The following is a 16,575-nucleotide window of genomic DNA, read 5'->3' on the forward strand; positions in this document are numbered from 1 at the left end:
ATTATAATAAGAAGATTCATGATCGCCTCATCTCATATACAAAGACGCCCGCCATGCCCAAAAGGGTTCATCTCAGAGCCTGTTTAATTCCTCTTTAATTTGAATACTAATACCGAATCCTAATTGCTTTTTCACCAAAATCACTGGAGGTGAACACTTTTTTTCTGCTGGCAAATGCAAATATTATTGGTCATTTTGCTCGTGTGTTATTCGTGACCTATATGAGGCTCTTCCACGCTTTCTGCCAGAATCAACTTCTTCCTCCCATGTTTGAAGAAATTAGAGAAAGAAGGCTAGATATCAACAAACGGTATGATATCGCCAAATCAAAAGTGAAGAGGGGAATTAACAAAGTGGAAATCCACAAAGTGAGCAGCCATGAGAGTCTTATCGGAGCAGGAGAAATTGGGGTGGAAGTGCAGGTTGAGGAGGGAAAGCAAGTCAGGAGAAAAGGCTGAAATAGTGAATCTTACGGGAAACAATGAGGCGACGCAGGGTGCTGATAGCCTCTAATGGAGCCCGTTGCTCCCAGAGGAACAAAAAGGAAAGTAACTTTGGAAACTCGCCATTACCGCATAAGGTCACTGGCAGCCATTGCAAAGGTCGCATTCCATGCAAGAGGGGATTTTCAAAATACGGCAGAGTCTCGGACAGTTTGGCAAGATGAACTGACGTAATTGCATACTTTCAGTCACACAAATCGTTTAGAGGAGAAAAAGGCATCCTGTTGTAGGCTTCGAATCCATTCTTTGAATTGTTTTCCATTCTAATCAGTTCTTGATTTCTAATATGCAACAACTGATTACAAAACAGCAGTTCTGAGTTTATCAGAGAAGATTACAGTGTGTGTCTAATATTTTGTGACCAGAAAAGTCATATTAAATGCCAAAATCTAAATATGAATTCCAGTCATAATAAAAAAAATAAATGAAAAAATCTAAGCCTTAGCGTGTCAAACTCAAGGCCCCGGGGCCCAGATACGGCCCGCCACATCATTTTATGTGGCCCGCGAAGACCAATTTTGCATCGACTTTGTGTTATTAGTAAAATTATAAATTGTCTTCACTTTTCAAATATAGAAATATTGCTAGGAATTTTTATTACCCTTCATCTTTTTAAACAATTTTCACAGTTTTGACTAGTCAAAACGAGTCATTCATCAGTTTGCTGTGTAGCCTTTACTGTAAATAATATATGGCATTGACAGTCATAATGGCCATCAATGCAGCCCGCGACAAAAATGAGTTTGACACTTATTCTCTAAGTTTTATGGATTTACAAGATATCACTTTTTTATTGACTATGGCAGATTAAACACCTTTTTGATAACACTTTTGTGTGACACTTACACTGTATCACAGTTACCAATATAGTCTCTTCCACATCCTCCTTACTTTTTCAGTCAGCAAAATCATTATCAGCTGCAAGTGTCGTCGAAGTGCGACTAGCACCTCGCCTGCTAATACAGCTGACTACTAAATGCGAGATTGTCCAGAGCGATGGATTTAATCATTCGACCCTGTGTACACTGTGGATGAGATGAAAAATAGGAAGAGGGCGATGATCACTGTTAATTCTGTAACTGCTGTACATGTAATGAAATCAAATACATGACTTAATGTTTCACATATTAGGTCAGAATTGATGACTTAAAAAATCTGAACTCTCATGAGAGTGAATAGGTCTATAAATGGAGGTGTTCATTTTTCATAATTACTTTGTAAATTGAAAGTCCCCGTACAGTGAAAATAAAACCCATTTTAGATTTGTCACAGCGCAACAAACAGTGTTGTCATCAGGCCTGTCGAATTTGAATAAATCATTTTTAAAAAACGTCGCCAGGTATAACAAGGCTCCAAAATCACTGCCTGTCATCAAAACACGTTCCTGTACAAAAAGTAATAATACATAGATTGTTATCAGCCTTTGCATGTTTTTAGCTTTTCCATATATATTATGTTAGCTTTTTCTTTTATATATTTACCGTATTTATTTTGTATGTATGAATTGTCAATACAAAGAGTGACTTCAAGTGAGCCGGAAACGAACCACACAGATGGCCATCAAAATCATTTCAGGACCGTTAATTTTTTTTATTCTGGAGCCATGCGCGCACGTTTGGTGGTGTGGCGAGGTGACAAACAAAGCTGGCTCAAATTGATGTTTGCTGTTGCTTTGCTTCCCTCACGGTGTAACATCTGGTGACGGTAATGCTTCCCGGTAGATCTCTTTGGTGGCTTTCATGCTACATTACTTTGGGAGATATGCTGTAGTGCTTCACTGAACCTTTGATAAGTGTGTCTGCAGACGATGCTGCTTGCTATATGGGTGTGTGTGGTGCGTGCATGTTCTCCTTTACTTGCCAGTAGTTGGATAAATCTGAAAAAAAGATGTGTAAAAGTAAATATTTATGCTTTAATGCCTTGTTCTTTTTTATTTCTTTTTGCACAACTTCAGTTGAACAACTAGATAATTTCATATCTGAATCGTAAAAAACAGGTTATTATTCAATTAAAATGTATTTCATTGTTAAGGATTGTTTCCAAAGCGCAATTTGACCTTAAGTGAACCTTAACTGGATCCATTATTCGTGTAGCAAAATACTTTCTTGTGATCTTCAACCTTGCTTCCTAATTAAAACAAATCTATTCAGGAAGCAATAACACAAAACATGACTTGTTTTACCTCAAACACAGACAGGAGCAACTACGTCGTAGACGAAACCCTTCATTAATTTGGTTGACAAAACACATTCTCATCAAACCTGCATTCAAACGCAACACAATTGCCCTTTTACATTCTCATTTTGATCTAAGCAATGAGCATGACAATGATGAAATATAACAAAAAGACAGAGAAATGTCTGGTTGCTTTCTCTAATTAGGTTTTCTGTATATGGATCCTCGCTCCACTGAGACAACCCCCTCCCAACACGGACACACATCATGCCTTCCTATATTGTTTACAAATCCCCTTGAGATAAAACTTTGCAACAGAACAATAACTGAACGCTGTGAAAACAAACACGGGTCCTCGGGGTCTGATTGTTAGAACAAGAGTTCGTCCAGTCGAGACAAGAAATCTACTTAAACATTCCGCTCTCGTATTTAGCTTGCAACTGACCACGGCTCTGTTTCTTAATACTCTGGCAAGAGCAACTTCGCTCTATGGTCCACAACGTTTGCTAATAATACATACACTGTTATAGACGTGTCTCATGAAGCAAACAAACTCCAAAAACAAATGCTTTTAAGGACTTCCGACAATAGGAAAACCTGTTCCAGTTATACTGACTTTGCTTTGACTAAAGTGTATATTTGGTCTCACCTGGTTTGGATCCTTCAGCCACTGAGCCGTTGTACACCTGATTCTTAAACTCGGGCCTGTTGTCATTCATGTCAATCACGTAGATGTACAAATCGATTGGATTTTCAACCTGGTTGCCGTTCATGTCCACCGCGTGGGCCCGCAGCTGTGAACGCACATGCAAGCAAATAACCACGTCATTGTTATGATTCAACTCAAGGAATGAACAGCGAGGATAGATCTTGACAGCGAGGCTCTCAGTCCAACTTTGACTTGTTCAATAACAGCTTCATTTAATTGGCTAAGGTTTTATGAGATGAATTTATTTGTGGAAGCAAATGTAAGAAGATGGCAGCGTTGGTGAATGTGGTCGTTTTGCTTAAACACATCTGACAACGGTAATGGCCACTCACTTGAGTTGTCTTAATCTATAAGGCTGCTTTCACACCCGCATTTCTCTCCCATAACAAAACTTGGCAGGAATTGAATATAACCATCTTGGCTGTGTGACCCACATATACTGTATATTCACTAGAAACTTAAATTCTTCATCCATAGAAGATTATTTAAAGCGGCATCAGACATGGCTGCCAATCGAAATGTACTAAAGCACAGTCCCACCTATCAGCAGAGCGCTGATGCAGGTGGAGCTACATCCCGGGAGAGGCACGGCCATTTACGAGAGCCTTCCCGAGCCACTTAATGACCCTCAAAGTGCAATTTTCCCATTGGCTGAGCCACAGCGACGACGACAACAAACAGAACAGCTCAATTTGCTTTCGCTGCTGTGAATATGGGACGCTGAAAGATGCGCAACTTCATTAAGTGCGATTGCTGGTGTGCAAGCATGTGTGATAACCAAGCCACATTTTTGTTTGCATGCGTTTATGACTTTGTTTACTTAGGCCGTGTTGCGCGTGGATTTATATGTGTTATGCAGCATGCATGCCTCCGTCCTTGGTGTGTGTGTGTTCCTTGAAATATGCTCTGCAGATGGATGGGGCAGTATGTGTGTTTCGACTGTCTGGTCGAAAAAAATGTAAATGTGATATGTGGGCTTCGAGGAATGTATGCGCTTCGCAAAAGTATGCGTGAAATGACATTGGTATTCTGTTGGACCAGTTTTGGTGGAGCATGCACACCTGAGCTTGTGTTTGCTCATTTGTCCTTTTATAGCATAGATGTCAAACTCAAGGCCCGAGGGCCTGATACGGCCTGCGACATAATTTTGTTTTTTAAATATTTGAACAGTTTTTACTAGTCTCTGATTTCAAAACTAGTTAGTCATTAATTGTGCAGTTATACGTCCAACGAAACTATGACACAAATGAGTTTGACACCACTGTTTTAAAGGAATAGAGAACCAAATTTCAATCACGTTTACAAACACCTTTGACTTTCATAGTCCACTATACTAGACTTGAAAAGTCTGGATGTAGAACTTATCTCTTGTCTTGGGTGACTGAGGCCCACTAAAATTCGTGTGCTCGTACAACACAACTCAGCGCAAAAACCTAAATGTCATTTGCCCGATTGCTTTGCTGAGTCACAGGAGCTTTGGCTGACAAAGCTAAACGCTTACCCCGATCCACTCTCTCCACTTCCCCCTAGTGCAAGTCTGTCAAAAACAGAGGGGGCATCTTTCTGTTCACGCCGGCGGCCAACTAACAAGCTAAGTTTGGCCCGTAAGAGCTCGGTGGTGCTTGGAACTTCCTGTCAAGTTGGAATAAAATGAGAGATGGGCTAAATTTCTCCTGGGCCGATCGCTTGCAACATTCTCTAACCCTAAATCATCCATCACGTCGCAAGCAGCAATGGGTCCGCACAAGTCTAATTAGGGGCCCCATTCAAGGAGAAGAGTCCTCCAACTAATACACTCGCTCCCTCATACGGTGTGACTCTTTCCGAGGGACTAATAATCTGGCAGCGTTATCGATCCCAATTCACTGGCTGAAACCGCGTGCGGGCAACAAACACGCATCTGCGTTCGTTCACACATCTAAATCGCATAAGTTAAGGTGGCACTCATCTAAAACGGAAAGGAAAACATCCTCAAAAGTACAAGACAATTCAATCAAGAAGACATTCCTCTGAAGGTTTGAGTTTGTTCATACGGCGTGCGTGTGTGTGTGTGTGTTGACAGAGGCGCTGAAGTGATCAACTCCCCTTTATTCCATCTCTCCTCGGAGACAGGCACATGCGTTTGCATTCGTTCTATCAGCAGCGCGGCCATCCATCACGCTGACAGGCAGCACAGCCAGCACAGGTCTGATTCTCTTGTGGCACCTTGAGTGGAGGTGTCACACTCTTTGGCGATATCAACTCAAAGCTGCAATGTGTGTATATTAACCAATGGCCTGATATTAAAGGAGCTCTCATGTGCTCTGCATATTTAATTCACACGCGCGGAAAGCAGTTTACACGGGCTTCCGGAGGGGACGCTCGATTCTATACCATCTCGTGGGTCCATGTGATGACAAAGCGTGCTTGCAGCATTTTGTCAGGGTGGCTTGGTTAAGCAGGGCTCCTGGCCATAACGGTGAACGGGAGGAATACAATACGTGAGTGGAGGAAACTCCGCCTGCTTATGCCAAAAGCCAGCGCTTCTCAATTATTTTCTCTTCTGCCCTTCCAGGAAAAAGCAAATATTTCCCCCATCACCCCAACTCTCCTCAGTGGCTATAAATAGTCTATAAAAATGTAATAAGTAAACCTCTGCATAACATTGGATTGGTTAACATATTCCCAGGGGTACATTGCATTGCCTGCTCCACTATTTGAGGAGCAGTGCCATAAACCAACACACAACACATCAATTGTAGTCCTGCTTTGTGGTTTTCAAATAGAAGAGAAAACATGCGGCCACGTTTGCATTGGAGCTAACTGGACCAGCTTGGGCGGAAAAGTCAATCTGGCATCGAAGATAGAAAATGATTTGTTTCTTGTCTTACATGGAAGGAGGCTCTCTCTTCACGGTCTAGGGGTTGGGTGACAAACATGTTGCCGCTGATGGGGTCGATGTTGTAAATGCCGCTGGGGGGTTGATCGGCACCCGCCCCAGTGATGCTATAGCGGATGCCGACATCTTTGTCCTGGTCCGAGCGAATCTGAGGAAAGAATCAGAGAGGGAAAATCAAATAAGAGCATTTTGTTTCAAATATAATATGCCAAGTATGGGTCGATGTCTTGTTGTCAACTAGATGATATGAACAAAAGCAGAGATGGTCATGTGACATTTTCTTTGCAAACTTGAGAAATAAATGTGACTTCCTTTCAGAACGGGAAGTTTGCCGCTGGGATGATAACACCTGCTAATTGCCAAGAACAAACATCTTTGTGTGATATCCCATTGTGCACCTGTGGTGTTATTAACACATAATGCAGAGGAACATGTTTTTCTCTCAACACCTTTCAGCGTTTAGCTTTTGCTCCAACGATAAAAATATCAATACTTTTGGTCAGCACCTAGCTGACAAAAAAGGATGGATTTGTAGGACTTCTTTTTGTGGCATTGATTTTCATTACCTTCCCAAAAGTCACCGTCATTAGAGTGACAGATCGGATCGCTTGGTTACAGTTACTGATGGAACAGTCGCACCTCCGCATCTTTTTTACGACACTGAATGAAGTGCATTGATCAGTCAACGCGGTAAAAATAAAAGGGCTGCACAAATGACTTGTGTTGATGACAATTTTAATCTATGACTCTTAGAGCGTTTTTACATTTATTTATTTTTTGGTGAGAATGAGATCAATTGCCTAGAACTTTTGAATTCAGTTAAGCTAACAGACAGCGAAACATGGAAATGTTCGTTACCGGTTCATGCCCCTAAGACATTGCAGTTTGAGGTTGATACGACCTTTGACCCACGACCCTGAATCATTCCACTTTTCACCCTGTTGAAGGCAACGCTGCATGATGCTACGTTTGGGGTTTCTTCTCCCTTGCTCAAGGGGCACAAAAGCATGCTAGCATCTCTCACAATCACACTTTCCATCAGCACGCTCATAATTGATTTTTTTAGGGGGGATTGTTTAAATGGGTCTGACCCATTACTTTGGTTACAATTCAGAGGGAATAATCACCGTCTCAAATGGAGAAAAGTGAAAGCTTGAATCATCTTTCTCTTCCTCTCCTATGCAATTTCCCCGCTCTGTGAGTCTGCAGATCATGCATGAAAATGAAATGACTTCATCCGTTCAGCTTTGACGGCGGCTTCTGCATAAAACATCTCTCTGTTTGAACATGATACCCTCTCTTTTAATTTCCACACTTGTCTTCCTGCAGCCACAGAGCATGCACACCTTTGCTGTAAACCTTTTTCACAGGTTAGAGTTTTTTTCCCCGTCGGCACGGCAACGTATATTTATCAGTCATGTTGCAGAGCAGACGCAGCAATCTCCGGATGGTTTTGTTCTACTGATTCAATTTGCATTTTCCACTGCCCATTGTTTATCTGTCAGAGTCAGATTCATTAATGAAAACAATTTTATTCACTTTGAATTCCAAGTGAACATTTTCTCCTAGAAAAACATGTTAATGCCAACGACTAGTCCGAGAGGCAGCTTAGTGTGAAATGTTTGGCAGCTACGAGTCACAATGTGTTCACAAAGTGTGGAACAAGCTCAGTTCAATAATTCAAAATCCCCCCCTGCCCACCACCCCATCCTCTCAATTCCTTGTCATCGTGTGTTGCCGGAATGGCAAAGCGGTCCCTATGTAGTTGACATGTTGCTGCAATATTCCTAACGTGACCTCTGCTGCCAAGCCCGCTTAACATTCCACACTACCGCCACCTGAGATCGCATGTCACATTCGCTGCTGTATCTTAATAAGCAGACGATATGCGAATAAATGGCATAAATGAAGAAGCCTGACTTCTCAGAGTCCTGGGAATCCCATGAGTGACAACTCCGCAATTGAACCATTTGAAAGGAATACTAATGACAAAAGCCCAGATTCGTTTCTTCCATCCTCCCGGAGCTCTGTCTTTCTTTCACTCTATCGCCATCGTCTATCTGGAGTTCTCTTTCTTATTGTAGTAGTTCCCAGTGGAGTGACTGGCTACTAATCAGGCTAAAAATAGCAGAGAAAGGCAGATGTAAGGGACTTAACTTGATGTCTGTCTTCCTCAGATCAGACCAGACATCAGATAAGTGACCTATTTGTAGCTCTTTGAGAGTGATTTCCTTGATTACTGACAACTACTGGGATCCTCTGGGACAAGCTATCAGCGTGAGAAGAAAAATGGCAAAGGGTGGAGGGAGGAAGAGAGGCACTGGAACTGAGAACTGGGTGGAGTTAGAGAAGATTAGATGAAAAATCATTGTTGTGTGAAGCTCCTGGTGGTGACACGGGACGTGCAAACAGGGATATTCATTGAGCGGAGTGACTCGCTGCCTAATTAGTGTGACACGAATGTTCCGTCTGTCCAAATCTACTTTGATTGAGCTGACCCTATGCGATGACCCCGGCAGAAAAACCCAAATTTCAGCAAACTAACTTTGCTTTTCATATGTTTAGCACACATGGAGCTGTTGTTTTCTTGATAGTATAAAGCTTCCAGAGGCTAAAAATATTCCCACCATAAGGTCATTGAAAGACAATGTCAGGCAGGGACCTCGATGTAGTACACATCGTATGGTGGTCTACTATCCGTAATGGGCTAATGGAACATAATAATGTGAAACAGTGGGGTTACACACTTTGGTGGCCATTTTATGTCTTATGTCCACTTAATGGCTCAGGCATGTGTTGCAGCCCTTCATCTCAAAGCCTTTTGTGGGCACAGTCATTCAGTTTCCCATCATGCTGCAGGTTTCAAAAGTAAAGGCCACAATGGAAAGAGAACGCAAAATACAGCTCCAGCGACCGCAGCAGTACTTGACAGCAACCTTTGTGACGATTGTTTGTTTTGCATTTAAATTAGGCATACTCTCGAATTACTGCTGAACCATTTAGGTTGAAATTGCAAGACTGACTCCATACTCATTGGTATCTGGATCCAACTAGTCCAGTGAGTGTAAAAGAAAGGAGTTGCGCGAGCAGATTAAAAAATCTGATTCAGATCGGAAAAACAAACAAACAAACAAACAAACAAACAAACAAACAAACAAACAAACAAACAAACAAACAAACAAACAAACAAACAAACAAACAAACAAAGAAAAATAAATGAACAAATAAATACATAAATATAAAAATGAATAAATATAAAATAAAAAAATAAATAAATAAATCTGTTCACGTTAGGATCACAGTGAATTGCTGTGTTAAGTGGCATTATCAAAAGCAAGTGCTCGTCTGATAAAGCACATCGTCGACAATTCTTGTTTGATCGCGTCTCATGACTCCCTGCTGTCACATCTGCGTATTCCACGATGAGCGCAATGCGGATGGCGACACTAAACGCCCTCCCTCTGAAATTTATGCTTTGCATTGCTTGGTTGCCCGCTGCTGCTGTGCCGTTCATCCGAGATGATGCGCTCCACTTTTGATCGGTAAGATGCATTCCAGTCTGATAGGCCGACCACTCACTCAGAACAATATTCCATAAGCGAAAACGGTCAAGCAGTTGATGAAATAAAAAGGTTGGTTGACAAAAGAGAGGGACGGCCTTAAGACTTAATTTGCTGCCAAATACGGTGACAACCGTACATACATTCCACTGACTATAAAGAGTCGGGAGAGGTGTTTAGCTGCGTTATTAAAGGGCTTGCTTTAAAAATAGTCACACAGGAGGTTTGTGAGAGAAGAGTGGCAAAGAGCTCTGCTTTAATACCTCTCAAATGATCCGTTGACAGCCAACATTGCGCAGTGTTTCCAGATACTCATAAAGAGCACGACGTTAGGGATCGGGAACAAAAGAGAAAATGAATAAAGCTCTAAGCGGCTTTGAGATATAATGTGTTTTTGACTCGTTTGTTGAGATATCTTTGGGTTGCCAATTTACTATATCATTGGTTGAAATCACTACTTGCTCTGATTAGTCACTCAGTGTAGTTTTAAAACATATTTTTCCCGTCTAGATGTTGAACAATCAGAATTTAAGATCGGGAAGATATCAAGGCAAAATAAAATGGTCACAAAGTGAAATTCAGATATTGTTTTGGTGAAATATGTCAACTAATAGCTGACATTCTCTTAAATTTGAACTTAAAAGCCATTTGCTCTTTTCACACTCCTTCAATGAGAATTTAATCAGCATCATTGTCTGATTTTTGATGAGTTACTCAGCGGACAAAACAGTTTCCCGATTTTTACATTTTGTAGCTTTAAAAAATAGATGAGATGCTTTCTCAAGCATGCCCTTGTGCTCATGCATGCGCGTCACTGCCTCCACCTCAGACCGTTAACCAGACGGCGGAATGAAATGTAGGACCGGACTTAAAAAAAAAAAAGCAATTACAGGGAGAACAAATATTAATGGGAGTTAAGAAGTGACGAACAAACCCAATTATGGCATTAGCCAGGCAATTTAGAGGAGCTCCGCAGGAAGACGGAATCCTGTTGAAATGTACCAGCGGTCTCTCTGCATTAACAATGGCATTAATTCCCCCAAATCACAGCATGGGTAAAGAATGAAGAAAATAGATCTATTAAGTTCCTTTATAAAGACCGGCAGAGACATCACATGTCTGAGATGGAAATGAAGGATGCAGAGGTCCACAGTCTTGTCTTACTTACAAAACTGGCTGTAAAGTCTCAGGTTGTATTGTACTATTCAAGCCATGGAAACACAAAACGGGAACAAAACGTAAACAACTGTAGGTTTTCAGGTCTTTCGTTCTGCCGTGTGCTTCTAATAAGAGGCAGCGGGCCTCGAGAACTCGGCCAATCAGCGGCTACCTGCAGCACTTCTGGCATGCCCAAGGCACGCTGGGTCCAACCAATCAGTTGAAGGCCCGGCTTGAAAGGAGGGCCATGTTTGGATTGGGGAGTGACTGGAGCTGCCAATGAGAGTCCAGAGGGGAGCCGCAGAGGTTCAGAGAGAGCCGCCAGTGGGGTCAGAGTGGTTGACAGTTATTTAGTGAGAGGCTGAGCTTCGCGCTTGGCCACAGCAGCGCATGGCCTTTGTACTACTGGGCCAGCCGGCTCTAATGGGACTGTCACCTTCTAATTGTCCAAGAGGGAATAGTGTGAATGACACACACAATCCCTTGTGGAGACATCCACCAAAGAGCATACAAATGGTCTATTCTCACATCTTTGTTCTTGTTTCAATTCAGAAAACACATTGCGCATTTCAATTCTACAGACCTAAAAGCATATTCATCATAGTTAGCACATGTTTTTGAAATTCCTAATTGAATGACTGGATCGTTTTATGAAAATTGTAGACATAATGTAAACAGGTGAATGCAAACATGTACTTCATATTTCTTGAGGGGGAACAGGATGTGGACCACAAATAGGCAGCCAGCGTGCCAGATGCGGCCCGTGGACCGCCTATTGAGTACCACAGGGCTAGACAAAATTGATCTGGTCAATTAACAGTTGACCCAGAATAGCAGATTCTTATTGAAATATCTACAGAGGTCCTTTTACTAACAAATGCCATATTGTGTTTGGGTTTGTCGATGCTAATTGATCATTCGGGAGTATTCGTGCAATTCTGTCACTACAAACAAAACAAATTAAAGGAGCCAATAGGGCTGCGCTTCCTCAGACTCAGCATTTGTGTGTATTTGAGTTTCACATCACACCATGTCTGTCGATGATCCTGGGGAGAATTGCTCATTATCGCATATGAAAGCAATGAAAATGAGTTCATTTGCGGTTTCATATGATGTGCTGTTTCTCTCCACAAAACTTGTTAGCAATTGTTTATGTAAGACCTCTGCGATAAGTACATCAGAGTCTGTATTTCAAGACAAAGAGAAGCCTCGCAGGTCCTCTCAACTGACAGCTACATTTAGTCCGACAAGAACAAAAAAAAAACTGTTTTCGCTCAAGTCCCCATTACCATAGCAACCATTACTTTGTACCTTTTCCAAACACAGCAAGTCTGTGAATCTAGTGCCTCCCATTAAACATTTATCTGAGCGTATATTTGAGAAACAAATGCCTCTATTCTTTGCACTACTTTACATCTAAGTAACAGGTGAATTATTTAAATTCATTGTGGAGAAAATGGATGAGGCAGCGTGTCCTCATCATGAAACAGAGGAGCAAAATCAGAGCAACTATTCCTGGAAACCTTGTTAATCTGGATGAGTCAGCATGAATGGCACAGATTCTAGGACGACCGAGTCGAGAGGAAATGGAAATTGGGCCTCGTCCTGATTCCAACCTTGAAAGAAAATGTCAACAAACTTTCATCCTGAACATGAAAACTGAAGTGACACTGGATGTCAGTCACAAATGGAGAGCGACACTGCACTTTTGACTCAGGGATGGATGCCATGATTTATATGTTTCAACGTATGACAAAAGAAACAAATTTGAGGCTGAATTTAAGCGATTTTACAAAAACAATTCATGACACGTAATAATAACACCTCAAATGGCCTGACATGTACACGTTAGTTAATAAATCCATTAAAAATGGGCAAAATTGATGTTTTAATGAAGAAATTGTTTCCCTAACGCAAGCAATGTGGCATACACACACAAAAAAAAAAATTAGGGTTGCTCTTAGCAATATCAGAGAGAGAAATTTCCGCTGTGCTTTCCTGTGGATGTTGAGTTGCAGAGAGAGTTGAAGATTGACCTTACACAGAGATTTAATTTGTTACTGGGAGCTACAGCACTGGGGATTCAATTCAAAGTGTAATGTTTCTCCCATGTTGCCTCTCTCCATTAAAATCATCCATCTCGCTGTCTCGCCATAGATCATCTATACCAATTATCCTGTGCACGATTCTATGAACTTGAGTCTCTCCCAGATGACATCAAGAGAAGAGTAGCTACACCCTGGTTAGATCACAGTCAATCATAGGGACGATTACGTGCACTCAGCTTTGCTATTAAAAATATTGTGGAACCCTCCCGAGTCCCCAAAAAAGATCTTTAGGCTAAAAAAACTCTCACCTGACAGAAAAATCAATTCTATCATGCTAAATTTTTATTCCATATTCGTCCAGTTGCTCTTCCAGTCGATGGACGAGAGTAAAACTAGAATCCCAAAAAGGAAGCAAGTGGGGATTAATTCAACATCAACATTTTAGTCCTCAAGATGAAAAAGGGAATTAAGGAGTTCCCGTTTCCCTGTGAGGGCAGCACATTCTGGTTCCACTCCATCTTGTTGTGTGTGTTTTGTTCGAGTGAGTGTTGTTGAGCTTTAGTGGAAAATCTGCCCTCGTGCCAACACACTTGGGAAAGGCGATTTCTGTAATGCGCCGATGTAAGCCTTGCTGTACAAATGGGCGTAAGGGACTTTGTGTGGATATATACGTGTGTGTGTGTATGAGTTCGAAATGCCGGCAGAAAAGCCGCATGTCTGTGTGGGTGACTGATAAGAGGCGGCCAGTAAGGCGAGTTTAAAGCGGCAGCAGTATGCCTTCCGCGGAAACTTTTCTTATTCGAACATTGTCAACGGCTGGTGACAATCACAACCAGGTTACAAACAAAAGTCATCTCTCACCAAAATTGCGCCTCTCCAAAATATACACAATCACATTCACACTGCTGGACTGGTTTGATAAAATGCTGTGTGCAAAATAAGGTCAAAAAACAGACTTGGAAAAAAAAAAATCGAGTAAATTTGGGCTTCCTGGGTGTTCCGATAACTAAAAGAATTAATGGCAATGCTCTGAGATGTAAAAACAACTCCCTTGATTTAAGGTGCAGAGGGATCAAGCTTTTGAGTAGACCATTGATCTATTCCTTGGAGACTAAGCATGTCTTACCTTTTTGTACGTCGTCTGTTCTTGTCTCATTATCTGGAAACGGGAATACCATTAAATATTTTCTGGCAAAAAAAAATCTGAGGTGAGCGCAACGATTTCATCGTCTTGACATTGCGCGGAATTACATTTAAAGACATCATGAGGTCGGTCTGGTGTGATATTGGTTCGGATTTGTGTCCTGGAAGTTATTTCTAATTGAATTTGAACCTCGGCTGTAAGATGCTATCACACTCACCCTGACAAGCATATGAGGAAAGGGTCCTCGGGAATTCTCAGGTACGTTAATGGGCGGGATGACCCAATCTCTCTTCTGTCGCCTGAGTCCATTGCCGTAGGAGCTTCTCTGATGTTTTCGGGTAAATTTGATGACTCGGGGTTGGGAATCCAAGACTCTTGATAGCATTTCTTCAATACTAACCTGGAGAGCAAAAAATGGAGACAGGAGACATTTTTTTTTATTTAAATGGGTGTGATTTTTTTTTTCCAAGAAAATCTTAGGAATGATATTTAATTATTTACTCAGTGGAGAAAAAATGCAGCAAAAACAGTAATATCAAGCAACCGACAATACTTAGTATTTGTAAGGGGAACAAGGCATTTTTATAAATGAGTCCACCATATTTTTATGAGGCTCCTGGCAATGGCCTCAAAGCAGCCTCTTTGTGCTTTTTCCGTATTCCTTTGCACCTAAAGATTTCTCAGACAGACAACATTATCCGCCCATGTCTTTGTCACTGCGAAACCCAGTAAACAATATGACACTTTCCTGTCAGAGTATCATCAGATAAAATGGATATTGAACTCTGGTGTCTGTCAGCATTTTCCCCATCCTCTGATTGATTCAGATCTACTTGATTCATTATGTGAATCTTGGAGGACGACTGTCAGATGTGATTAAAAGTTCATTTTCAAGGCAGACTTTAGAAAAAAATGAACAATGCTTCGAGTTGGCTTGTTTTAACCCAGTAAAAAAATGTCAACGTAGCTAACGCTGACCATAGATAGCAACACTGCTAGCAAAAGAGCATAGAGTGTGTGTCTGATAATATGGATCTGGTAAAATGAATAAGACCTATTGAGCAGAGACACTTCCCATCCCCACCCCTCTCCATTTTTCAGTCTGCTTAGTGTTGCAAAATATTGTGTTCTCATCTGTTGAAATAAGGTTTAGAAAGATGGGAACATGTTTTTTTAATTGTCATCTTTGGTGTTTCTCCTTGTAAAAGGGTTGCATTGCTGTAATCCACCTAATCCTATTGAAGGTCTTTCAGAACACACGCTTGTGCACACCTAATCTGGCAGCGAGGTTGTAACCTGACGCACAGGAGAAATCCTTCAGATAATCCCAAAAGGACGCAGCTAACACAGCACAAGTCGCACACACATGTACACACCTGCTAACACTTCCAGTCAATGTACATGTTTTGCTCAGGTGCTCTCTCTGGCGTCTCCTATCTAATGAAAAATTATCCGGATTGACTTAGTCTCCCTCTGTTTTGAACCAAATAGGGACTATTCTTCCAACACAAACATACTCAAAACCCATTGGTCATTAAGCGAGAAAATAATCCACAGTCTTATGAATGTTCCATAAATTTTGCTGATTCTCATCTCAAGAAGAATAAAGGTAAACATAATCACAAATTGATGGTCATTCTCTCTCTGAATGTTCTGGCATGGCTCCATAAATCACAGTAAATCAACCAGGTCCTGCAATAGCAAAGCAGCACCAAATCTGGAAGTAATCCGGCTCGGATGTGGTCAGTGAAAAGGAACTGAAAAATGTGATTAGCTCCTGTTCATTTATGATTTTCCCTCTGCATGTAGATGCGAAGCAGATCTTAGACTGTTCACTCCTCCTGTGAGATTTCATCAAGTGCGGTGGACATTCGGGCTTGCTCGGACAAAATGCTTGTATGTTGTTTCAGAACGGACAGCGACTGAGTCTCCAGTCAAGTGCATGCATCCATAATTATGTCAGCAAGTGTTTATGTCCACTTGTACACAACATTGAGTGTGGCCATATTGATATGCATACACATTTGAGTGTGTGCGTGCTTGTGCGCACACGCCACAGAGCCAGTTAGTGTGACCCTTGTGTACGAAGGGGTTTGAAAAAGCCAGAGGCGAACGGGGCCAGCTGGCAGCTCTCTGCTCCCGGGTATGCTGCGCATTGTGCGGGACATTCTACAGGCCTGAATCTCCCCCAAGCTGTGGAGCTGACATCTGGAAGTTTTCACTCTGACAAACAAGGAGGACAATGAGCTCATTGCTCATTCTGCGAACATGCAAGATTTCACCTAGTTCTTTTTATATTCATGCATTTTAGTCTTTAGCATTGTAGATTCCCTTGGTGAAGATGAAGAGATCACAGTATTCAGTCAGAACATGATCTCCAAAAGATGTGCGTATAAAAGT

The 16,575-nt window shown here is 41.6% G+C and overlaps 1 protein-coding gene across 12 annotated transcripts in view; it reads right to left on the minus strand.

Moving 5' to 3' along the window:
- The window catches only part of cdh4 (cadherin 4, type 1, R-cadherin (retinal)), a 141,299-nt gene that overhangs the window by 16,609 nt on the left and 108,115 nt on the right, over nt 1–16,575 (minus strand). For 9 of the 12 annotated variants that reach the window (XM_085924541.1, XM_085924550.1, XM_085924547.1 and 6 more), the window contains 4 exons: nt 14,393–14,575; nt 14,158–14,190; nt 6,258–6,413; nt 3,328–3,472 (listed from right to left, as the gene is read on the minus strand). In XM_085924541.1, coding sequence (XP_085780667.1) covers nt 3,328–3,472; nt 6,258–6,413; nt 14,158–14,190; nt 14,393–14,575 — 517 coding nt within the window. The remainder of the gene's footprint in view (nt 1–3,327; nt 3,473–6,257; nt 6,414–14,157; nt 14,191–14,392; nt 14,576–16,575) is intronic. The other 3 variants (XM_085924545.1, XM_085924542.1, XM_085924546.1) reach the window with 1 other exon arrangement.

The sequence above is a fragment of the Syngnathus leptorhynchus genome, chromosome 11 (assembly GCF_054491065.1).
Source record: "Syngnathus leptorhynchus isolate UIUO chromosome 11, UIUO_Slep, whole genome shotgun sequence".
NCBI classification, from domain to species: Eukaryota; Metazoa; Chordata; class Actinopteri; order Syngnathiformes; family Syngnathidae; genus Syngnathus; species Syngnathus leptorhynchus.